Source organism: Echinops telfairi, unplaced genomic scaffold, assembly GCF_000313985.2.
Source record: "Echinops telfairi isolate 266 unplaced genomic scaffold, ASM31398v2 ScPeMD7_443;HRSCAF=831, whole genome shotgun sequence".
NCBI classification, from domain to species: Eukaryota; Metazoa; Chordata; class Mammalia; order Afrosoricida; family Tenrecidae; genus Echinops; species Echinops telfairi.
Window position 1 is genome coordinate 36544654 of NW_022104341.1, and position 26192 is coordinate 36570845.

Below are 26192 nucleotides of genomic sequence, written 5' to 3' on the forward strand. Positions count from 1 at the left end.
GCTTTTCCCTATACATTCCTACCCACCCCCACCCCCCCGCCCTTTCTTTCTTCCTCTCCCTCTCTTACCGCTTCCATGCCGCAATCTTTGTTTGTTTTTGATTGGGTTGAGTGAGTACCCCAACCCCACTACCTGCCCATTCAGTAGCACCCACCCTTGACCCAGTAGAGCACAGGCTCACAGGAAGCACACTATGTTTACACTACAGTCCTTTTAAGCAACTAACATCAAAACCGTGTCATATCTATTTTAGTTTTTTCTTCTTTTCCTCTTTCTTGTTACACCTCCTTCCTTTCCCTTCCCCTCCCCCATATTGTCCTTTCCCATCCTCCTCAACATGCCCCCCAAACACCCCAAAGCCCACCATCCCTCACTCCACCCAGGTTTTCTATATTTCCCCAGCAATTATAAGGCCAGAAAATCTTCTGGAGAAAGAAATGCTTTTGGGACTACCTAATAAAGAATTCAATGGAATTATATTTAGATACCATCTATGGAATGAAAGTTCAACGAAATCACACACACCTTCAAGGAAAATACTGACAAAACTCTAGAATAATTTTTGAGAAACAAATCAAAACTATACACAAAAATCAATAGACAGAGAGAAAATTAGAAACCATACAAAAATAGCAAATAGAAAACCATACAGTAATATGAAAATGTCAAAACTAGATAATATGCTATAAAGATAATGGAGTAGAAATAAATCAATGAAACAGTGAAACTGAAGACAAATCTCTTAAGACCAAAATAATAGAGAAAAAACTAGAAAACAAAACAAAACAAAAGCCTAAGAAATATGTAAGACACCAACAAGATGACTATGATCAGAATCCCAGAACAGGGAGAGAGAACAAACAAACAAACAAACAAACAAACTCAAAAGAGTTGTCAAAGATTAGCTGGGATATTTCTCATCATGAAAGATGACATACGCATTCCAGATGCTCAACAACTGCAAAATAGGATAGATCATAAATCATTGAAAAATCACTTAAAAAATTATAATCAAACCTTTCAGAACCAGAGACAATAAATCTCAAAAATAGATAAACAAAATCAATATGAATAAATTCTGAGTTCTGAGCAGAAAACTATGTAGGAACCAATGCCATGACATATAAAACTGAAAGAATTAAAATAAAACAAAAACACTGCCAACCAAGAATTATATACTAGGCAGTAGCCAAAAAAAATCCTGGAATTGCGCTGGGTGGAGTGGAGCTTTTGTAGTATGCATTTTCCCCTTAGTCGGGTGTTATTAGTCTAGGTACTTTAGAGAAACAAATCCATAGCAACTCATGTATGAGAGTTTTATGTAAAGAAAGTGTGCATCACAAAAACATCCCAACCCAATGCTGCCCAAGCCCCCAAGTCCAACATTAACCCATTAACCCAACACCAGTCCACAAAGTCCTCCACTTCACAAAACAGAGGCAATGATGCCAACTGCAGGAGGAAAGCTGAGTCAGTGAACGAATAAGCATCTCAGCACTAGCAGGCGTCTCCACACAGCTGCTCCAGCACCCAGGGCTGCATCGGGATAGGTCCATGTGGCTTCTCCTTGGGGATGTCTTGTAGGAAGTCAATCTTGCAAGCTGAAGCAGGGAACTGATAAGGCAGCTGCACCCTGGTGTGACCATCACAAAGCAAGAGACCTGAGAGCTAGAAAGGCGAGGCTCACCACCCATTTATCCCTCCGCCTTTCAATTAGCCCCACATGTGATTATCGGCCAGGCTGGCACAATTAACTAACTCATCGGGCATTGAGCAACTCACTCTGCTAGAGTACCCAGTGGCATCACCTGGGAAGGTTCTCTCAGAACACAGTGAATTTTTTTCAAAAAAGCAATTTCACTTGAACTTCGCTTTTTGTGATGGTCGATTTAAGAGAACAGCATGCAGCTGTGAAACTGCATTGCCTGCTCAGGGAAAATGCCACAGAAACTGCTGTGATGTTGAACATAGTTTACAAGGACAGCGCTTTGGGAAAAACTCAAGTGTACGAGTAGTTTTCTTGTTTAAAAAAGGTGAAATGTCTATTGATGACAAACCTCATCAACTTCCTGAAGAGACGACAATGTCTATTCAGAGTGCATTTAGAGAGTTTGTTCCACCAGGTCAGACTGTTAATCAAGCATTCAATTTAGAGGCCCTGAAAAGATTGTGTAGCAGTGTGTGACAAAAAAGGCCTGATTTGTTACAGAGAGGGGACTGGTTTTGCCACCACAACAATGCACCTGCTCATGCAGCCATGTCAGTGCACCAGTTTTTGGCAAAAAAAAAAAGTATGCCTCTCTTGCCCCATGCACCTTACTCCTTGCAACTTCTTTTTGTTTCTAAGAATGCAGAGGGACATGAAAGGACAGTGATTTGATGACATAGAAGTAAAGGATAAAACCAAAGAGGTGGTGTTAGCCATGTGAGATAGTTATTTTACCAGCATGGCCAATGAACACACATGGGATTAATTGAAGGGCAGAGAGATAAATGGTTTGGCAAACCTCACCTCTCTTGTCTCTTGCTCTTTGATCATCGGACCAGTGTGCAGCTGCCTTGCTTGTTCTGCGCCTCCATTTGCAAGCTATACTACCTGTGGGACATCTAACCTGTGGACTGTGTTGCTGTAATTTGAGGTTCCTACAAGATCAAGACCTGCTTCGCCACAATATTGGAATTTACATCTCTTGAGCTGGAGACTGTCGCGCCCTGTCACCTGGCTGACTGTTGGTGACCTGCCTTGCTGTTTGCTGCCTGTGCCTGGATAGCCTGAATTGCTCTTCCAAGGACTACTTGGAGACCCTCAAGACTTCAAGGACTGCCTGTGTCTCACGTGTCTCACGGGAGTAAGTTGCACTGAGCCATTTGTACTGCTTTATAATTTAGTTAACTGTTTATTTCTTATGTTATATATCTATCTATCTGTACAAATATACATAAAATTATTAGCATTCTGGTTTTGTTTCTTTAGAGAACCCTGTCTAACACAGCCATCCAAACAGATGAGTTTGAAAAACATTTCCAAGAATGGAATAGCAGATTTGATAAATGTATTAAGTGTAATGGAGAGTACTTTGAAGGTGATAGGGGGTACCCTCTCGTATCCAGCAAAATTGTGTTTTTGGCAAATGGCAAATTTGACATTCTCAAATCAACAGAAATTTGTAAAAACAGATGAACCTTACAAGATATGCTACAGAGGAACTAACAATAAAGGACCACAACTGGAGATTAAGACAATGATAACATCATCTGGAAATACAACTAGATATAGCCTAAATAAAACAAACCTGCAAGACAGTGAGTCAAAGATGATAATGTGTCAATTATGATGACTACAAAGCAAAAGAGGGATAAATGATGTAGCTACAGAACATCTAAATGGAGAGAATTAAAAATGATATCAAGACGGAACCAACAACATCCAAACTGGAAAGATGTAACATTACATTACAGGGTAACCTCGAAGAAAAGGAATAAGCCTTTTCACCAAAATAGAAAAGACATAATAGTCTCAGTAAACACTAGAGCAATAGCAATGGATAAGAAAACGGTGCACAAAAAGAGCTCCACATAGAAAAATATATTGAGCAAAGAAATAAACAACACTACACAGACACCCACAGCAATAAATCCATACCTGTTGATAATTACACCAAATGTAGATGGAGTAAGTACCCCATTCAAGAGACAGATATATCAAAATGGGTATGAAAACATGAGGCATCAATACAGTGTCTACTAGAGACACACCTTAGACATAAAGACAAAAACAATGTAAAAATCAAAGGATAGAAAAATATATATAAAGCAAACAGCAACAAAGAAAAGGTGGCATGACAACATTAATTTCTGGTAAAATAAATTTTAAGGCAAAAGAGAGCAGGAAGGACATTATATAATCATTAAAAATTCAATTGAACAAGAGAACACAAGCAAAACAAATACCTATGCACCCAATGACAGAGCCTCAAACTACATAAATCAATTCCACCAGAAGGAGAGATAACATTACACTAATAATAGGAGACTTTACTATAACACTTTCAATAAAGGACAGAGTAACTAGGAAAAAAATCAGTTTAAAGGGGTGAAGAGACCGGAACCACCTTCCTATACTGCTAGTGGGACTGTAAAATGATGCAGTCACTGCGGAAAATGATACGGTGTTTCTTTAAAATACTGAAAACAGAAATGCCACATGATCCAGCAATCCCACTATTAGGCATATAGATCCTAGAGAGAAATGAGAGCTGGACATGAACAGATTATTTGCATACCCATATTCAGTACTATTCAAAATGTGGAAACAAAGTAAGTGCTCATCAAGAGATGGATAAACAAACTTCGGTACATACATGCAATACTACATGATATCAAGGAATAACAATGAATTTGTTAAACACTTAATAACATGAATGAATCTATAGAGGACATTATTGCCATTATACTAAGTGAAATTAATCAATCACAAAAGGATAACTATTGCGTGAGAACACTATCGTAAAAAGTCAAGAAAACATTTACACACAGAAAGACACATTCTTTAATGGTTCCCAATGGGGGGAAGGGAAAAGTGGGTGAAACCCTAACTAGAAGGTAGACAAGTATTATTTTGGATAGAAGGAAAGATAAAATACAATAAAAAGATTAGCACAAAGTGATCAAGGCAAAGGAAGACACTGGGAGAACAGGAGTTTAAAGCAACAAAACTAAACACTATTATATAACAAAATCAACTAAACCCACTTCCATGGAGTCAACTCCAACTCATATTACTTTACATATATCCTGAAACACAGAAACAAGAAGTTATAACTGAATACTTAAGCCATTTGAGCCGAACCAAGATGGGAAGGTGAATGAAACTACACATGCAAATATATATAGGCTTCACAGAGTATATTCCTACACATATATTTAATTTTAGTATAAATATAACCATAAATATAGCAGAGCCTTTAGGAGCTTTGATTGCACGATAGCTAGTTGTTGGACTGATAATTGCCGTTTGGTCATTCATACCCACCAACTTCTGCATGGCGAAAAGATGAGGCTATCTGGTCCTGTAAATATTTGCAGTCTCAAAAACCCAAAGCAAGAGTTCTACTCTATTTTATAGGGTTACTATGAGCTGGAATCAAACCAATGGCAATTTTGTTGCTGATGTTTGTGGAGTAAAGTTATGAACACCTCTTAGTCATAGCCAAATACCTTGATGGAATGAGTCACTGGGCCTGGGAGCTCAGGATTATAGTTTCAGGGGGTACCAAGGTCAATTGTTATAACACAGTTCACAAAGACAGTATTTTACATGCTATATTGGTGAGTGGCAAATGGGGTCATCTAAGTTGTGAGTGGTCATGTAAAGAAAATCTATGAGCACAGAAGTCCAAAGGACTAATAGACCACACAAACTATAGCATCCACAGCCTTGACCAGAAAACTAGATGATGACCAGCTACCACTGCTAACTATTCCAAAAGGAATCCACATAGGAAGTCTGAGAGTAGGAAAAACGGTAGGACCAAAACAAAATCACAAAACAGACCAGACATACTGGCCCAACAGAGATTGTTGAACCCCAAAGACTATGGCCCATAGATACGCTTCAAAAATGGAACTGAACTCAACCCCAACACTCGATTTCCAATCAAATTATAGACCTATATATTAATAATAACACCAGCAAGGTAGGTACACAGTCATTAGAGCAATCTATGATGGGAGATAAAAAAGGCAGCAAATGCCCAGTGGTAAAGCTCAGAAGGCAAGAAAGGATAAGAAAGGAAAGAAAACAGTAAATACTGGGAGGAAGTAGAACAGTACTGTTACATTTTGGGTATTGCAACTTATGTCACACAATAAAATGTCTCTAAATTGTTGTATAGAAAACCCATTTGCTCTGTAAAGTTTCACCTAAATCACAACAAGAAATATATTACTACTATAAAGCTATTATACAGGCAGTCCCATGGTTACACAGGTTGGATTTATGGATAACTCCAACTTGCCCTTTAATGGTCTGTAAATTTGTCCTCATTTTGAAACAATTGAAAAAGTGCCTACTTCCAAGAAATTTTTCATCAAAATAATCTTCACTTGCTTCCAGTGCAGTTTTTACAATTCATTAAAAGGCTTTCAGCCTTTTCTTGCTTTAAAATGAGGCTAAATAAAAACCACAGGCACCTGTTTTAAACTCACAAATTCCATGTAAAGATTTAAAGACACAAGACTGGATCTCATTTAAAATTCAAGGACTGCCTATAGTCAAACAGATGGGCAACAGGATAATAACAGACACAGAGACTAATGGAATTGAACTGATAGACCATAAGAAACCCATACATCTCTGGTCAGATCAGTGGAGGAGCACTGGCGGTATAGTTAGTGGCTACACGTTGGTCTGTTAGCTGCAAAGTCTGTGGTTTGAAACTGCCATCCACTCCTTGGGAGAAAGACAGGGCTTTCTACTGCCATAAAGAGTTATAGTCACAGAAACAGATAGGGGAGTTCTATACTGTCCTATAGGGTCACTATGAGTTGGCATTGATTTAATGGCAGAGTGGTAGTTACATAATTTCATGTCAATTTGATACACAGAATGTAGAGGTGGAGTCACAGCCTGATGATACCATATTGTGGGTGTGGCCTTCTCACAAGGAGGATCCTGGGAACTTTCTCTGCTTCATCTTCCTGTTGGTGAGCCACGAAGCTGAGACCTGCCAGAGCCCTGGAAATGAATCCACCTCCATTGGATCCACAAGACTTTGATCCACCAGCCTGCCTGTGACCTTCCTTTGCAGCACTGCATGCAGCTCACTGAGTCTGGAGGGACTTATGGACAAGTATCGGACTTTATGGACTTGATTTGAACTGGGCTGGGATGTTTGCTTGATATATAGTTACTTCTTCATGCAAAGCTCTCTCATACATATATGTCTCTAGATTTGTTTCTCTAGTCAACCTCTAAACAGGCAGTGAGATGGCCAATAGATCTAAGGCAAGGACAATAAATGCATCCAATAGGAAAGGAAGATGTCCACACTCAGAAGAATGAATCAAGATTTTAACTTAACACTCCATGCGCGGGGGCACACACACATACAAATTTTAATAGATTAAGGACCTAAATGAAAAATTCAAACCCATAAAATTCTTAGAAAAAATGTGTGGACAAAATTGTACAATGTAAATTTCTATGATGGCTATTGGACAATAAAAAGCATGAGAAGCTAAAGACAGAATAGACAAGTAGAGCCTCATAAAAACTAATATACTTCTGTGCATCAAAGAAATTAATCAAGAAAGTTAAAAATAGTGGGAGAAATTTGGGGGGAAACTATTAGACATGGGTTTAATATTTAAAATTTATAAAATATTTCCATACATTAACAACAAAAATATAAGACCTAATTTTAAAAATAGGCAAAGGATTTGAATAGACATTTCCCAAAGGAGAATATTCAAATGGCCAAGAAGCACCTAAAAAGGTATTCAAAGTCATTAGCCATTTATTGCTATTGTTAGTTGCTGTGGAATCAAATGCCCTCCTCGGCAAGAAAATCCCACAAAAAACAGACATAAGTATATCAATATTCATTGCAAAAAGTTACAGAATAGCTATTGATAGAAACTGAAATGAAGAATGAATAAACAAACTGTTATATTTACAATGTGTAATAGGTTTTGTGTCAACTTGGCAACCTCTCATTCAAGTCATATGTTGACAGCACCTCCTTGGGGATGTGGTCTATTTAATATGTATAAAGAGATGTTGCAAAGAACCCTCCTCTGCTTCTTCCTAGGGCCTTAGATCCCGCATATGGCTTCCTGGGGAGTTGTCAGTGACCTGCCATGTTCTCTGCCATGGATCCATTCAATTATGTCTCCTCTGCCCTGTTACTGGTCTTCCCACCTCCTGCTTCATTTTCCTGGGTCTTCATTTAGCAGTTGCTGAGTCAGGAAGGGTCTTCCACTAACATCTGATCCATGGACTGGAGTTGGGCTGGGTTTGCCTGCTCTGCACTTGTGTGGGCCACTTTGTTGATATACATTTCTTTATTAATATAAATTTCATCCATATATATATATATTTATATATGAGCATCCTGTTTTTATTTTTCTAGAAATTGCAGCCTAACAAGCTAATGGATTTGAACGCAGACTTTATGGTTATCTGTCTAATGCTTACCCACAAGTTCCATGGGGGCTTCTGATAACCACTTTAGCTACCCTTACATATCTGAATAACTGTACGAGGTACACACTTATAAAAATAGTATTTAAATAAAAGATTCACTGATATGGTTTTGTGTCTGCCTGAAAAATAGCTCATCAAACCTTGGAATAGAAGAATATGTAAAGTATTTGGTGATATTGAACTATCCTCAAAGTGTTATTTATTATAGCATAAGGCAGAAAGTATATAGTATATATATATGAAAATATTCATTATTGCATAGAGTCAATCACCTAAACTTCAGTCAAGTTCAGCATCACAAAAATCAACACACAATTTATGATCGAGATTCAAAATGTAACTATAATAAATTTACTATAAACTGAGTTCAAGGAAATGTCAATATTCCCATTCATTTCAAGTCAGAGCATAAAGTAAAATGCTTCCATGAATTGTCTTTGAACCTGATGGGCTTACATGCACATAGAATCAGCTTTTAAATATTGTTATGAAACAATTATTCATATTATCTAATTTAGGGTAAATGATAAAACACAGTAAATGCACCTAAAAATCACTCTACCCTTATTCTGTATCTCTTTATATATATATATGTGTGTGTGTGTGTGTGTTTGTATATATTACATATATTCATATGTACACATATTCATATGTACATATATGTACACACATATATGACTAATATAACCTTGGGCTAATGCCTGTTACTATTTCATATCTTCCTAACTTGGTAAATTTTTACTCAATAGTTCATGAACCTAATTTAAAATAAAGGGGTTACATGTAGTTTCTATGCTTAGTGGATTTCCTAAAATAGCACTTTTGGAACAAGCATATTTAGAGTGTTTATCTTCAAGAGATACTACGTTCCTTTATCTTGTTAAACAAGTCATGCAAGTCAACTGCCTTAAAGAGCTTTTAAAAATGTGGTCTATATGCAAACTTCATACAGTCAAAACTTCTTCTGTATCTCAAGCTGCAAATGAATTAAAAAGGTGTTTTTACCAGAAAAATAAATTTCAGAGTTGTGAAACAACAGGATTCCTTTGTTTCTACTCTATCTGTGTTTTCTCCCATGTCAATACAGTCCATAGAAGAACCTAGAGCCCTATGCTTCATGTCCACAATACTACTACTACCCACCCCCCAAACCAAAATAACCCAACAATTAAACCCACTGTTGTTGAGTTGAATTCTGACTCATGTATACCCTATAAGATAAAGTAGAATTGCCACCTAGAGGTTTATGAGATTGTAATCTTTACAAAGGAAGACTGCCATGTCTTTCTCCCATAAAGCAGTGGGGGCTTAAACTACTGTTTAGCGGGCGAGGACAAAAATCACTGCACCACCAGAGCCCCTACACTTTTCCTTCCAAAGCCAAACTCACCGCCATCAAGTCGGCTCCAACTTACAGAAACAATGTAGGTCAGAGGAGAACTGCCCCTTTTGGTTTCCAAAACTTAAAAATCTTCCCAGAAGTAGAAAGTCTCATCTTTCTCCCATTGAGCAATTGGTGGGTTCGAACCACTGACTTTGTGGTTAGCAGGTGAATGTCACCAGAATTTTTAATTTTCTATATATATATATATATAAAATTGTGTCTTTTATAATATCTTGTGGTAAGAAAGTGGAAAAATATTTGGTTAATGCACATGCACTCAAAGCATTTCCTACACTGTGCAATTTTTATGAGCTGGAAAGGACTTGACAATGGAATTGTGTTTGTTTGTTTAATGACTATTATTTGCACAGGGCTAAAAGGTTTGCTCCCAATTTTACTGGTGAACAATGATCCTATTTATGCTATTTTGTGGCTTTATAGTAAAAATTTTAAAAACCACATTAATTTAGCAGTATGTATTTTTTTTCCAAAAGAAATTAAAGCTCATGATACTAACTTCCAGTGCTATAATTTAAAATATGTACCAGAAAATATCAAAGACCCTATACATCTAAAAGGAAATAAGACAAGGCTTTCTACTCCCGTTAATATTTAGTCTCAATAACCCTGTCCTACAGGGCCACTATGAGTTGACATCGACTTGATTTTCAGTTATTAAAAACCCATACCATTTACTTTTGTACTTATTAAACACCTATTATGTAGGGATAGTATTTTTTTTGGTAGGGATAGTATTAATGAAACAAATTAAATACTACCCTCTATTCTCATTTAACTTTAGATTGAAAATCTTTGAAATGCATAAAAATAATTAGGAGTCTGACATTTAACAGAATATGGCAAATAGAGTGGAAAACAAACTTTTGTTACACGATAAATTTTAGTAATATACTACTAATTCAATATTTAATAGTTCATTAACTTGGAGATATTGAAATTCCCCACCTGTCAATTTTCAATATACTAAGGTCTAACTATAAATCATCAAAATGTTTGTAATCAAAATAATTTTATACAAATTTATGTTCTTTTTCAAGTTCTCACATAGCTTGAAGAAGGTTAAAAAATGCAGTAAAATGTAATTCAAATAGCTTTCATAGAATTATGAATGAGCTACATAAACTAAATAATAAACTTTGAAAAGGATTTTTTTTTTCCTTTTTGTTTCTTTTTCCCAAATGCAGTCATCTTCCTTAACTGCTAAGGAATAATTAAATGAAAGAGGCAAACCCTATTTGATGATCAAACAATGACAAAAAAATGGCAAAAGTACCAATGGTAACTCTATTGTTCCTTTAATCAGAATTACAATAATACCTTGAGGAGGGTTCAATGTGAAAAGGGGTCTATATGTGATATTTATCTTTTAAAGTAGATGTCCCCCAAATTGTCTCATATTCCCATTTCAGCTAAGAGCTAACTCCAAACATTTTAATGTCTAGAAAATTGTGATGCATGCATAACTAATTTTTTCCTTTATAATTATAAATTACATAAAATACAATGATGAAATATTTTAATTCATAATGTTATAAAGGAGATTTCACACAGGTTAATCAAACTATGATTTTAGTTTAGAAAATCCAGGTTGTTAAACTGAAATAACTCAGATGCACATTTAAAAATAAAATATAGCAAGCATAATAGAAATTTATAACTTCAGTGTCTTTTTGTCTCTTGAGGTATAGGAACTTAAGAGTAAACTGACCGTCATTTCTAAAATTTATACATTTAGTTTTTACATAAAATAAAAAATAAAATCCATTAACATAATCTAGAAATTATTTGAAGAAAACTTTCCAACTGGTAATCAACTTAGTTATATATATATATATATAAAAGAAAACTTTACACAACCAAATTCAACTCAACTTAATGTAAAACTGAAGGCTAGTCTTTCATCTTCATTTTGTAGAATATCCTATACAAACCGTTGAGACAAAAATTAAGAAAAAACCATCTTTATGTTTGATTCTAAAACTCTAAGGACTCTTTCAGCTAATTATATCACTTAAAAACACATAGCAAAGAAACCAAAAAACTAAACTTACTCGATCTCTCCCATGAGGCAGCCTGTTCAGAGAAACGCAGACTGTCATTGTCCAAAGCTGCTTTCTGATCATGTACAGCACCTGTAGCGTGTCTACGGAATAACCTGCTAGCAAAGCCTTCTAATTTCTGTAGAGCTGTAGTTGTACTAGCACACTGGTTACACGGCAGTTCTCTATCAGCTGCCATTCATGTGCACTTACTCTTTACTTAAAGCAGCTGAAAATACTTCCAGAAGGAACTCAACAACTTCTTACACTGAAGCGAAGAGCTACGCATGTATCAAACTTCCTGTTGGCAGGGTATTCAAATCACTACTGCTGTTCTATTTCCTGTTAATATAAAGCAGCACATTACTAAGCTTTTCTCAGCAAAACTTTTCATCTCAACTTGAGATGACTTTTAAACTTTGCACTATTTATCTGTAGAACAAAGCAATGTCTATAATTAGCAGTGTTTTAGTATTAATCTAAAAGTCAATTAGAGTATTAAGTATAAAATTTTAAACATATAGTAGACTGCAGATTGAAAAGTTACCAAAAAAGGGGGGGGAAACTATATGTAGTACAATCCTACAACCTTAAAACTGAGAATCAAACTACTCTCCAAATATAACAGGTTCAAATAAAGAGTTTTATTTTTCCCCCAGGAAATTCGCTAACATACAGATTTCGGGGATGCTTTTCTTAGTTGATTTTGAAACTAATCTGAAGTGGATAGGACAAAACACTCACAAAATAAGATTAGAGCACACGTGTCAAATTCTCCACTGAGGAAAAAATGTTGCTAAATCATTGACTTAAATTTAATATATACGTCAACTACAAAAAGTAGGTCAGTATTGCTTATAACATCATCTGCTAACAAGTAAACATTAGAAATATGCATTTAAAACATTGTAAAATGTGGAGACAATATTTAAGATTTAAAAGTGACCATAGCAAGAAATTTCAGTAGCAAAAAAACAATCCCTTCCAGTCAGTTAAGACATATTTATTTTAAGGCCTTAACACTGATGACCACTGTTTACCTGATCCCTGACTTAGTGGTCTTACTTTGAAACAGCTCCTAGAAAAGTAAAGAAAATTTGCCACTGCCTATTTACAGGAAAACAAAAGGAACCTATGGAAGTTCATGGCTTATCTTCTGAGACTAATAAATTAAAGGACACAAAATATGTGCGCTTTAGTACTTGAGCTCTGAGTAAGGACTATACAAAAATAAAGAAAAATATATTTTTTAATCTGAAAAATGTATTAGTAAATTATATTTTGCATACTCATGTTTGACATGAGTCTCACACAAAACAGATGCTAAATAACTTTTTGCAAATTTTAATAAACATTTTCTGAGCACAGATTGACTCTACGCGTGGTAGTGGATAAATTCCTTTGTCTTGTTCTCCTGTGGAAAATTTTGCTCATCCTCAAAATTCACCACAAATGTGACTTCTTCACAGTGAAATCTTTTACATACTTCCTAGACAAATAAGTTACTCTTTCTTCTATTCCTATAGATTTTACCATTTTTTTCTAAAATTTGCTGTTTATGAGTATCTTCCTAAATTTTGAATTTATAAATGAAATGCATATATTAGGAACTCAATAAATACATGTATTTAGTTATTCAATAAAATATATCTTGAATTAATAAAGTATACATTTATTTTTAACAAATGAAAACATGGTCTAAGTCAGGCGTCCTCAAACTACAGCCCGCAGGCCACATGCAGCCCACCGAGGATATTTATCTGGCTCCCCCGGGTGCTTTTGCCCCATTTGTTTTTTTTACTTCAAACTAAGATATGTGCAGTGTGCACAGGAATTTGTCCATGGTTTTTTTTTTAAACTATAGTCTGGTCTTCCAATGGGTCTGAGGGACAGTGAACTGGCCCCCTGTTTAAAAAGTTTGATGACCCCTAAGTAATCAAGCATTTAAAAATGTTTTAATCTTATTATGTATGTGTATTTGTAAATAATCCAGTAACCACTAATTTTCTTATATACAGTCTACAGTAATCTGTAGAATATTGAACTTCTTTTACTCAATATTCAATTACTTACTAATTTTTATTCATTCTGAACTCCATTATCATTTATTTTTATATATATGGATTACTAAAGTGATCCATTTACGGTCACCCCTTCAATCATTCATTCTTTTGGCTATATCCACTCTTCCAAAATATTATATTCATAATATTCCCTTGCCAAAGCACAAATTAATCTTTAGCCCCATCCTATTAATTTTTAAAACAAAATGTCAAGACAGACTTATATTTAAAGTTGTTCAAGTTAGTTACAAGAAATTTCAAAATTTCTAACTAGTATTGAGATTATTTAAAATAACATATAAGCTTTACTTAAAAGTAATTTCAACCCAAAACAAAAATAGTCACTATATAAGCATCTCTAAACTTCATCTGAACTCTGCACATACTTTCAATAAGACTGTTCCAACTTGTTAGTGGAACTAACAGTGTCCTCAGTGCAGTATTTCTATATATGGTAATATGATCAGGAAGCTATGTTGTAAAGGAAGTCCTCAGGCAGTTTGAATGTCATTTGAAAAAACAAAACAAAACAAAGCCAAAAAAAACCCCACAAAAAACCAAGGACTCTACTGGCATCTACTGCTAGAAAGAAACAACTACAGTTTTAATTAAAACTGAATTCTTCCATAATTAAAATGAATGTTTAATACATTGCTTCCTACTCTTTCTCATGGCATTTTCAGAACTTTTAATTTGTTCTAGCTATGCACCTACCTTTTTCTGTAATAGGCTCTCTATAAATAGAGTTTAATTAAATAATGTAATGATCCCTTACATTTGCAAAACACTTTGAAAAATACAACATGGTTTCCATGGATTCATCAGCTCCTTATAAATGAAGTAAATGGAGAGATATTACTATCATTGTCTTAGGATAAGAACTTACAAACATTAAGTGAATTGCCCAAAGTCACCTAGGGTTTTAAAACCCTAGATCATGACTCCCACTGTCCTATCCTGATTACCACAAGAAGTAAACATTTTTCAAATGCAGTATTATAAACAAGGGGGAAGAGTGTGAGGGAGGGTGAGAAGAAGGGGGAAATCAGCCTTTAAATAGATCGACCCAGTTTTAAGACTATACTATGAAAATGTTTGGATTCATGCAGACCAATTTTAAATATATTACATGACACACCTACAGTAATCATAAAACCTGGTCTTGGTTTAATGATAAACACAAAGGCCAAGAGAATTGAACTGAAAACCTATAATAAATGTAAACATCTATGGTCAATTGATTTCCATGAAGGAGACAAATCTATTAAGCGCGAAAGGAACAGTCGCTAACAAATGATGGTGAAAATACGAGATGCCCACAAAGGAACAGTCGCTAACAAATGATGGTGAAAATACGAGATGCCCACATGCTGAAAAATGAAGCAAGAGCCATACCTCAAGCCATATACAAAAACTAATTCAAGATGGAACAAAACCTAATAGTTACACCTAAAGCCATAAAGTTCTTGGGCAAAAATATAGATATATATCTATGGGTCTAATTTTTTGTTCATGATACATTATCAAATATGATGAATGCACAAAACAACAGAAAACAAAATGGATTCTTCAGACCTTTTAACAGTTAAATACTTATGTTCACAAAAGACTTTATCAAAAGAGTAAAAAGACAACCTATAAACTGGGGTGGTGGTGGTGGTGGTAAATCTATGGGAACAAAATAAGCAATAAGAGTCTATATTTCTAATATCTAAAATACCAGGGTGGTAAAAACTTATTACTGGAATACCACAGAAACTTTTTATTAAACAAAAACATCAGAATGTGAAGCTGTTGTTCCTCCACATTTCTTCAAAGTAAGTCTATATACTTCTGAAGGCAGTGTTTCTATCTCTCTAACCTACATAAAAAAAGTCTGTTCTCTTCAATTTACACCATGTCGGACATCAGTTCTGGCTCTCATTCCTCAGATGTGTTCTTTGAATTTGGAGAACAGCAAGAAGTCTCAGGGTTCAAGGTCAGGGCTGTAGGGTGCATGGGGTAATATTTCCCAATGAAATTCTCACAGAAAAGCCCATACTACACTCTAAAACAAGCAGGTTAATCATTGTGATGGAAGGAAACTCCTCAATGCAATTGTCCAGGCCTTTTCCTGACCAACATGATTTGCTGAAATCTTAACAAAACTTTTATTAAATAATTGTAAAATTAATTGTGGAAAAATAAGTTTTACATTTAAACAAAATACTCTGTAATTTACCAATTGTTGTCAGTTGATTTTGACACATAAGACTTGATGTGATTCAAAGTAGATTTGCACATAAGGTTTTTAATGACCACTGACATTTTGGGAGTAGATTGCCAGACCCTTCTTCAAAGTTATATCTGGATACATCTGAACCAGGGTCCTTACAGTTAGTTTCCTTGACAACAAAGCAAAATTATTCATTATTTTCCTTATATCACTGATTTTGTATGTGGTTAGAAAAGATGATATAAGAGAAACTGCTTTGTAGACATAATATTACAAAACTGTAGGCTAGTATTAAAATAACAGCCAATTAATAACCATATAGATATTATTTAATCGGATAGAAGAAAATCAAAGTATACTTTAATATATATATTTTAAATCTTACTCACTAAAAGCATTCAGTCAACCAAATAGCTCAATGAAGGTTTTCTTTCTCTATTTTTTAATCACTGTAGGTTTTTGAGTATGTCTTTTGGTCTGTTTTAATGCTCTATTGGTTTGCTAAGTCAACAGTTCAAACCTACTTGCTGGTCCGACAGAGGAAATTCAGTCTGTAAGTTCCCAAAATGATTTACAGTCTGAAACCAAAAAGGCAGTTCTACTCTGTTCTATAGAATCATTATGAGTTGAAATCAACTTGATGATAGTTAGTTTTGAGAGTTTTATTATAATACTGGAATGTGTCTAAGAGAAAGTAGTGAGTACACTAAAAGCAAGTTTATAAAATTTGGCTGGAATGCAAGAGATCTTAATGGGCAATCCCAGTGACATCAAAACAGTATTATTCTGAAATTATCAATGGTGTCAGTTCTCTCTGCCTTAAACTACCTTATATATTTTATATCTTTTTAAAAATTTTTGCAGTTAAGATAGCTACACTCTGAAAATAACTTTAAATGAAGAATAGACACTGAACAACACTAGGTAAAGGCTCCTTTAACATTAATATAAAAATTTGCAAAGAAATCTCCTTTAAATAATGTATTAAGTATATATTTATATTTAGTATAACTTTCTAGCTTACAAGTAGGAAATGTTATATATATTTTCTTAAAAGTTTTAAACGTATTACCCAAGTACACAGTATTCCAGAAGTCATTGGAAGTACATTTAAAACTAATCTTTCAATAGCAACATAGTCTATACACACAATTAAAAATGTTTTAAAAATGACTTTTCAAAATTCAAATTCCAACAAGGAGTAAGAACTCAACCTGATGCCTCTAGCTATCAATTGCAGGAGGAAGAGGAGGTTTTCTACTACCACGAGGTAGTTAGTTTATTGTGCCAACCTGGCCGATAAACACATGTGGGGTTAATTGAAGGGGGGAGCCTAAATGGCCCAGTGAGCCTCACCTTTCTAGTTCTCAGGTCTCTTGCTTTGTGATGGTCAGACCAGGGTGCAGCTGTCTTAGTCAGTTCCCTGCTTTAGCTGTCAAGGCTCATTCCCTGCAAGACATCCCTGAGGAGAAGCCAAATGGTTACACGTTCACTGACTCAGCTTTCCTCCTGCAGTTGGCATCATTGCCTGTGTTTGGTGAGATGGAGAAGGACTTTGTGGATTGGTGATGGACATACGGGTTAATGTTGGACTTGTAGGCTTGGGCAGCACTGGGTTGGGATGTTTTCTTGATGTGCACTTAACCTTTATATAAAACTTTCTCTTATACATGAATTTCTGTTGATTTGTTTCTCTAAAGTACCCAGACTAACCCAAACATAAAGATTAATAGTCTCAGAAACTCACAGGACAGCTCTAAACTGTCATGCAGGGTCACTAAGATTTGTAATCAACTGAATGGCATGGAGTGACAGTTATCAAATAGAAGGAAAAAAACACAAAATTCTCTTATTTCATAGGCACAGTAAATTAGTATAGTGCATACACCAGAGATAACTGAACATTTGTGATGAATGATTAATTGTTCTGACTCATGCAGCTTTACTTAAGTTCAACTACTAGTAATACCACCAAGTAAATTAACTTCATTATTCTTTTCTAGAAATACATAATTTTAATATAGAGTTGAGTATACCGCTCACTGAGTTTAACAGCACATTTTTGTTTCCAGTGTTTTTTTATTCTTCTAACAAAAGACAGAATGTCTTGTAGCTATTTTTAAAGAACTGGGAAATTTCTGCACGTTCACTAATAATGTATTAAAACCATTTTTCAGATCTTATTTGCTAGATTACTACTTTCTGTTTGACTTAGTAGCTTTTTCTATTGTTGGGCTGGCTTTCCTCTCAACTTATTTTCTTCTCATACACAAATACATTCTATATTGTATAGCACAACCCCCATTTCCCTACATCCACTCAAATAGGACACAATGCTCATGATTTGAGTTTATAACATTATATTAGTGGATATTCCATTCCTTTGTAAGAATGGTCATTATTTTGATAAATAGATTAGCTTTTAATAAATTATTAACCCTTTCCAAACCTACCCAGAGTCACTGTCATCAGGTTGAGTCCAAGTCACACTGATCCGATACAGGGTTTCCAAGGTTGTAAATCTTCACACGAGCAGACAGCCTCATCATTTTCCCAAGGAGTCAATGGTGAGTTTGAACCACAGACCTGGTAGTTAGCAGCTCAAAAATCTTTTGAAATGCTTTTGGTATTGATGTAGACCCTTCCTTTAAAGATTTAAGTTTCAATAAACTTACGTTATTGCCATAGAACTAGGTATTTATTTTTAATCCAATAAACAATGCAAGAAATAGAGAATATCCAAACCCAAAGTCTTCTAATCAATCCCAATTCATTGCAACCCTACCCCATAGGCTTCTTAAAGTAGCAAATCTTTATGTACACAGACTGCCACACAGTACTCCCACTGGGTGGTTGTTGTGGAGTGGATATTGTGTAGGAACCCCTAACCTTTCCAGTAGCATTGAGCTATTAACCACTGTACCCCCAGGAATACTCAGAGAATGGCAATGAGAGATAAACAAAGAGGAGCCTGGTGACACCATGGTTATGAGTTGGGCTGCTAACCGCAAGGTCAACAATTCGAAACTCCTCAGGAATAAGATGAAGCGTTCTTCTCCTGTAAAGAGTAACAGTCTCAGAACCTGAACAGTTCTACCCTGTTCAATTGGGTTGCTGACTCAGAATCAACTTAATGGCAGTGATTTATAAATGCTTTTTTCTAATGTAAGTCAATGGCAACTAACAACAACATATAATCAAATACTTAACTGTAGAATACAGGCAAAGATGTCTATAGAGCTAACTTGTTATAGATTATAAAAAAAAACAATTCCTTTTAGAAAATAACCCTAATGACACACTAACACAAACATGCTAGTGAAATAGTTCTTACATACTGAGCATCCCTAATAATTAGCATTTTCTATTTAAGAAACATTAAAATTTAAAAAGTTACAAAGAGGAGAAAGGGAACTTCAGGGTACGCTATTAGAGAATGTGTTAAAATTAAGAAGGGTTTGGGGTTATATGCAGGATTTAGATAGGTCAGAGAAAGTAACACAGATCATTCACGAAAGTGAAATTATAGGAATTTTTTAAGATGGAAGGTTTTTAAAGAAAGCCTTAAAGATAAGAATAAATAGGATGTCTGGAGAACAGAGGCGACAGCCTTCCAGAAAACAAAGAAAGAACATACTAGGGAGCTTCAAAAAGTTCACAATAAAATGGAATTAAAAGATAGTTGAATCATTCCATGAACTATCTGAAGCCCTATCATATGCTGGTAATAGTAGAGAGATTGTATAAGAGTATGACAGAAAGTATTGTTACCAGGTTTCCAATTTATACATGCACTGGTTTATTTCAAATAAAATGTATTTCAACAAGTAGCTCAGAGCACTGTTTGGCTACAGACTAGTTCTCTCCATAAGACGCCTGTCTTAGTCCCACTAAGACGTCTTCAGAAACAGTCCAATCAAAACAGTAGCTTCCCAGATTTGCTGGACCAGTTAAATTCGAAGTACAGATGTCAGCTCAGAAGGTATAAAAACAGTTTTGTTTGTTTGTTTGTTTGGGGGGGGGGACAAGTTTAAAAAAGATAATCTGGATAGATTTTCTCAAGGAACATTGGACAATAACAGGATGGAATTTTAAGAACATTTAAATCTGCAATGGTGAGAAAAAAGCCTGGAAAGTTGTACTGAGGGGCTATTTTCCACCAAGACAAAGCATCCGCTCACTCTTCAAGGGTAGCAAGAATTTCATTGGACAACCTTACCCCCTCCACCTTACAACCCTGATCTTGACACTCAGAGCTCTTTTTGTTCCCCAAACGTAAAGAACATTTCAAAGGAACACACTTTGAAACCTCAAGGATGCTCAAACTGACATTTCCACGTGGAACAAACTGAAGAGCGCAAAATTTTTTGGAGAAGAGCTGCTGTTCGGTACCGTGGAGTTGGTTTTGATTCAGTGGCTATTTATATGAAGGGTTGAAAAATGGAAACAGAAGTATCTTGTCTTCATAAGTGCATAGACCTACTGAAAATATGTCTGATAGGAGATATGTCAAGAAACAGTAATGTCACATTTTAATAGCTATTTAAGAAAATGGTTATTCTTTAAAAAAAAACATGTTATTTAATTAATCAAGTCTATGATTTTATAGCAATACTTTTAAATTTACGCTTATATTAGGCAAACAGAACAAAATTATGATTAGATATGATCCAACTGTTCCTTTGAGATGTCTTTTATGGCATGCTCTTGCAAGATTAATTTACAGTGTAAAGTGTGAGATCCAGAACTCAGCAGGGCAGCTTTGCTTTCCTGAGGTTCCCAAGTTTTCCTACTTTGACAGAGTACAGCTTTACCACTTTGCTATCGCTTAACTTAGTGAAAAATATGTGTTTCCTTCTTTAACAAGTTTCCTCTTCCAGGTTTTGGCTTTTGTAAGCTCTACTGTACAAGTTTTGCTTTATAAAAACAGTGTTATTTTTACCCATGACACTAATGGTCATCTTGTTAAATGTTATAAACTTAGGTACTTTATAATGTTGATGCCTGTAGTTACAATTTTAACTATAACTAATCTTTAGAGGTAGCTTGTTTTGTGTTTTTGATATTTACATAATTGTATCTAAATGATCAGGCTTACTGAAACCAAACTGGGGCTAGTTACACTATTCATTGACTTTCTTAAATTACTCTTTCAGACAATAACCAAAGATTAATGAAATATTCCAACACTCCAGAAGTCTTATAACCATAGCTCAATGACCCATTACGCCACAAGAGGAAACTTTTCAAGTTAAGATATAATGCTTTGTTTTGTTAAAAAAAAAAAAAAAAGGCAGGGTAAGGGAGAGATTTGCTAGCCCGTGGGAACATTAAATTAAAGACCTTCAGAGAAGAATAAGGTGCATTCTCTTTCTCCAATTAAATGCCAACTATTAGTAAAACAAAGGTGCTCTGGTGACAGCGGGTTATACATGCGGCTACTCACCTCAAGTCGGCAGTTGGAATCCACCAGAGATGAAGCTTTTTACTCTTATGAAGGCATAGAGCCTCCGAAACCCAAAAGGAAAGTTCTACTCTGTTCTGGGAGGCCATTATGAGCTAGAATTGCCTTGATGGTAGTGAGTTTGGTGTTTGGAGGTTGAGGGTTAAAATGGAAGTACAGAAAAATGACCTACTGTGAGGTCCTGGCAAAAAATGAATGGCAATTTGGACTGAGATGATAAGACATGAAAAATAATAGTAATTTATAAATTATCAAGGGGGGCAGAAAGAGGAAAAATGAGAAGCTGATACGAAGGGCTCAAGTAGAAAGAAAATGTTTTGAAAATGATGACGGCAACAAATGTACAAATGTGGTTGACACAATGGATAGTTGTATGGATTGCAGTAAGAGTTGTACGAGCCCCTAATAAAATAATTTGGGAAAAAAAAGAACAGAACAGGTAGGCTTTGGATTACAAACAAGTTCTACTTATAAATCTGTCTGTAAGTCATATTAGTATATTAAGTCAAAACAGTTCATATCTAACAATCAAATATTTATCTTAATATATTAGTATATAGTATAGTGCATCTTTCTATGCATTAAGAAAACATTAAAGAAACATTTCTCATAACTCTAAAACAACTTTAACCTAATACAGTAATAATGCTTTGATATATGCAACCAAGTAGTGCCCAGTTGCTAATTTGAACCAGTATTTTAATGTAGTAGGCTCAATGGGGTTTGATTCAAATTATGAGCTGTAAGTTAGTTCATAGATCAAAAGGATCCAATGCACAACAAATGGCTGACCTGATGAAGCTTGATGACAATAGTGTCATAATTAATTATCAGCTTGAGAAAAATTATTTTTCCTATCCTGCTAACTATGGACTCCATAGTTAGAAAGCTTAATATTCATGAAAGAATGCTTCTACCACGGACATAACAATGAACCTACGGAACTGGAAAAGAGTGGTATTTTGATCTTCTCATTTCACTGAAATAAAAGGTAAAAGAATGAAGGAGTTCTTATTTTGGCTTAAGTGAGTCTTGTTATCCTAAGTCACAAGTCCATGCTATAAAATGGCAAACGAGAGATACACGTCTGTACCTGGGAGATCCTGTGGAGCACCGTCGTATAACTTCAATAATGAATGGTATAAAGAGATTGTTTCGATAATCTTGTTCAGGAAACACTACTAAGATCTCAGTGACTCAAGAAAGATGTCTGAATTTACTGTCATGATAAAGAAACCCTTCTAGATAATATGCTAGAAGAGAGGACATGGAATGAGCAGTTACAAATGAGCAGGAAAAGTTACAAATTCTAACTTCTAAGCAGAACAAGGAAATAGCCATTGTCCCCATATTGCTTGCAGTGATGAACGCATATGTATGTATGTACATGTGTTATATAAACACAGATATCTTTCTTTCCTTTCTCCAGTAATTTTATATGTTATGTTTCACTTCATAATTTAGCACTAGGAGCGCATAATATCAAGTACGTGGTTGAAAAAGAAAATGAATGCGATAAAGGCACTGATGAGATTTGGGGTTTCCTTTTGGACAGAAGTTGAATGTGTTTTCATTTGTGTGAAGGATCACTGTATTAAATTAGGTGTACATATTATTACTGTTGTTATTTGTAAGTTTAAGCATCAGTAAAAATGAATAAAACCCAAAGACACTGCTGTCATGTTGGTTCAGACACACGGTGTAGAACTGCTCTGTGGGATTTTCTTTCCTACTAGCTTTATGGAAGAAGGTCACTGGCTCTACAGTGCTGCCAGGGGAGTTGAACACACCAACCTTTTGGCTAGTAGTCAAGCTCAACTCATTTATGCCACTCAGGCATAAAACGTAATAAAATTTATTTTTAGGACTCACTCTATCCCAAGTTTAGGATGCAATGTTCTCCTTATTAGATGTATGTCTATGAAATAAGAAAGATAAAAGTATGACCCTTTCTGAATATTTCTGATGCCAAGCATGATCATAAAAATAAAGTTTCCAAGAAACAGTATTTGAGTGACATCCACCTCCAGCTTCTGATTTAAAAAAAGATCTTATCAAAACTATAAGACAGAGAGAGTGAAATCGGGAGTCAAATGAGACAAAAAAGACAGGAAATCCAGGACAGATAAACCCCTCAGCAACAATATTGAGAATAGCGATACCAGGAGAAGGGGAAGGTGGGGGGAAACCTATCACAATGATCGACATATAACCCCTCCCAGGCGGGACAGACAACAGAAAAGTGGGCGAAGGGAGACAGCGGTCGGTGTAAGACGTGGGGAAAAAAATTATAAACTATCAAGGGTTTATGAGGGATGGAGATGGGGGGGAAATGAGCTATTACCAAGGGTTCAAGTAAAAAGAAAATGTTTTGAAAATTATGATGGCAACATATATACAAATGTGCTTGACACAATGGATGTATGTATTGGATTGTGATAAGAGCTGTATGATTTAAAAAAAAATGAAATCTCCATTAAAAAAGAGAGAGAGACAAAGAAGAGACAGAACAATCTAATGATGTCATTTAAAGTCTTGTATATTTCAAGTGTTGCTGCCATTCCCACCACCTCATAAACACTCAAAACAGAAAAAATCTCTATTGTTATAAATGTGACATCAGATAATGAGAGTTGATAAAGGAGGTTATATGATTTACATACCAGAGAATTCACCTGTGCAAGTATATAATTCCATGATATTTTTAGTAAATTGGTAGAGTTGAATAATCACAACAATCTGATTTTAGAATGCTTATCACCCCCAAAATAAACCTCACACCCATTTGCAGTCATTATACACTCATCTCCAGTCCTGGGCAATCACTAACTTACTTTTCGTCTATCTCGATTTGCTTTTCCTCTTCATATAAATGAAATCATACAATACCTGGACTTTTTTGATTCTTATATTTAGGATCTGGATTCTTAAATTTAGCATGTTTTTTAGGTATATCCATGTTGGAGCATATATCAGCACTTTGTTCCTTTGTATTATTGAATGGTACCCTATTGGAATATAATGGATATATAACATTTTTATTCACCTGCTGATCGACCTTTGTTGGCTTCCCACTGTTTAGCTATTGTGGACAATGGTATTATGAACATTTATGTACAAGTCAATATGTGTTTCTCTTGGGAAAATTTATAAGAGTAGAATTCCTGGATCACATGATAGGATACTTAATATTGTTGCGACACTGCCATTCTTTTTCCAATTGGCGGGACCATTCTACATTTCCACCAGCAGTGTGTCAGTTTCTTTTCCTCCACATGCCCGTCACTGTCTATTATTGTTAGTTTGCTCTTTAATGCCCGTTTCCTTTTGTACATGTGTTAGTGTCCTGCACATGGTCATGTATCGTCTCTTTAGAAAATATATTTAAAAGGGGATTCTTTTTAATTGTTTAATACACTTTTTGATGGTTTTGTAAGAATACCTTTTCCTCATTTTATTGGGAGCTCTTACAGATATCAGAACAATGCATAGTTCAATTAGATCAATCACTATTGTACAATTGCTGCCGCCATCATTTTCAAAACACTGTTTTTCTTCTTGCACTCTTTGATATCAGCTTGCTTTTATCCCCACCCTACCTCAATTTATCCACCAGGAACCCTTGTTAATATATTAAATATTATTGTTATTCCTTTTCCCCCCGTATCTTAAACCATCCAATGTGTCCGTTCACCTACCATTCTGTTATTCGTTCCCCTAGAGTGTTCCCCTCAAGTGGGGTTAGTGGGGTTATATAGTCATTGCTAACATTTCTCCCTTTACCCTCATCCCCCCTCTCTTTCTGTACCTTCAGGGAATCATTACTCCCATTACTATCTCTGAAGGGTTTATCGATCTCGGATTTCATGTATCAATTTTAATTATAGAAATAAACATACACAGGTCTACCAGGATCAATGAGGTAAAACTGACACCATAATAGGAGGAGGGAGACATACGGAAGAACTAGAGGATGGTTATGTGTTTCAACAGTGCTATACTGCACCCTGGATATAGCATCCCTTCCCTATGCCCTTCTCTGAGGGACTCTCCAATTATCTGACAGGTGGTTTGGGGGTTCCCCTTTGCCAATGCTCCGTCACATCAATTTGATTGCTTGTTTTTGAACTTCTGATATCTAAAAGGGAATCCTTAGGTCATAGTCCCTCCCTGTCCATTAGGGTTGCTAGGAGTCAAACTCTACTCCAGGGAACTGAGAGGAAGGGGTATGTATAAGACAACCAACTCAATGGCACCCGATAACAACAAATTACTAATAAAGTAAGATATCTTTTCAATGTGTCAACTGATCATCTTATTTTAATTTCTGGTCACTTATTCATAAATTTGTTATCTTATATTTTCCTTTCTTTTATTCTACACATGAATCCTTTGTTAGTTTTAAGCATTGCAAATATTCCCTGATAATTTCCTTGGGCACCATCTTTTTTTATATATATTTATTTTATCATTAAAAAATCATTTTCTTGGGGGCTCATATAACTCTTATCATAACCCATATATATCCACTGTGTCAAGCACATTTGTACATTTGTTGCCCTTATTATTCTCAAAACATTTGCTTTCTGCTTGAGCCCTTAGTATCTGCTCTTCATTTTCCCCCATCCTTCCCCCTTCTTGAACCCTTGATAATTTATAAATTATCATTATTTTGTCATGTCTTGCTCTGTCCGATGTCTCCCTTCACCCACTTTTCTATTGTCTGTCCCCCAGGGAGGGGGTTATATGTAGATCTTTGTAATCGGTTCCTCCTTTCTACCCCACCTTCCCTGTACCCTT

At 35.3% G+C, this 26192-nt stretch overlaps 1 protein-coding gene across 2 annotated transcripts in view; it reads right to left on the reverse strand.

The window, feature by feature from the left end:
* The window catches only part of PRKACB (protein kinase cAMP-activated catalytic subunit beta), a 119617-nt gene that overhangs the window by 59080 nt on the left and 34345 nt on the right, over positions 1-26192 (reverse strand). Inside the window, exon 1 of one of the 2 annotated variants that reach the window (XM_045291824.1) lies at positions 11663-11879. The exons of the other annotated variant lie outside the window; for it this stretch is intronic. Within the exon in view, the coding sequence (XP_045147759.1) occupies positions 11663-11849 (187 nt within the window). The 5' untranslated portion in view covers positions 11850-11879. Of the gene's footprint in view, positions 1-11662; positions 11880-26192 lie in introns of those variants that run through there. 2 annotated transcript variants of the gene reach the window in all.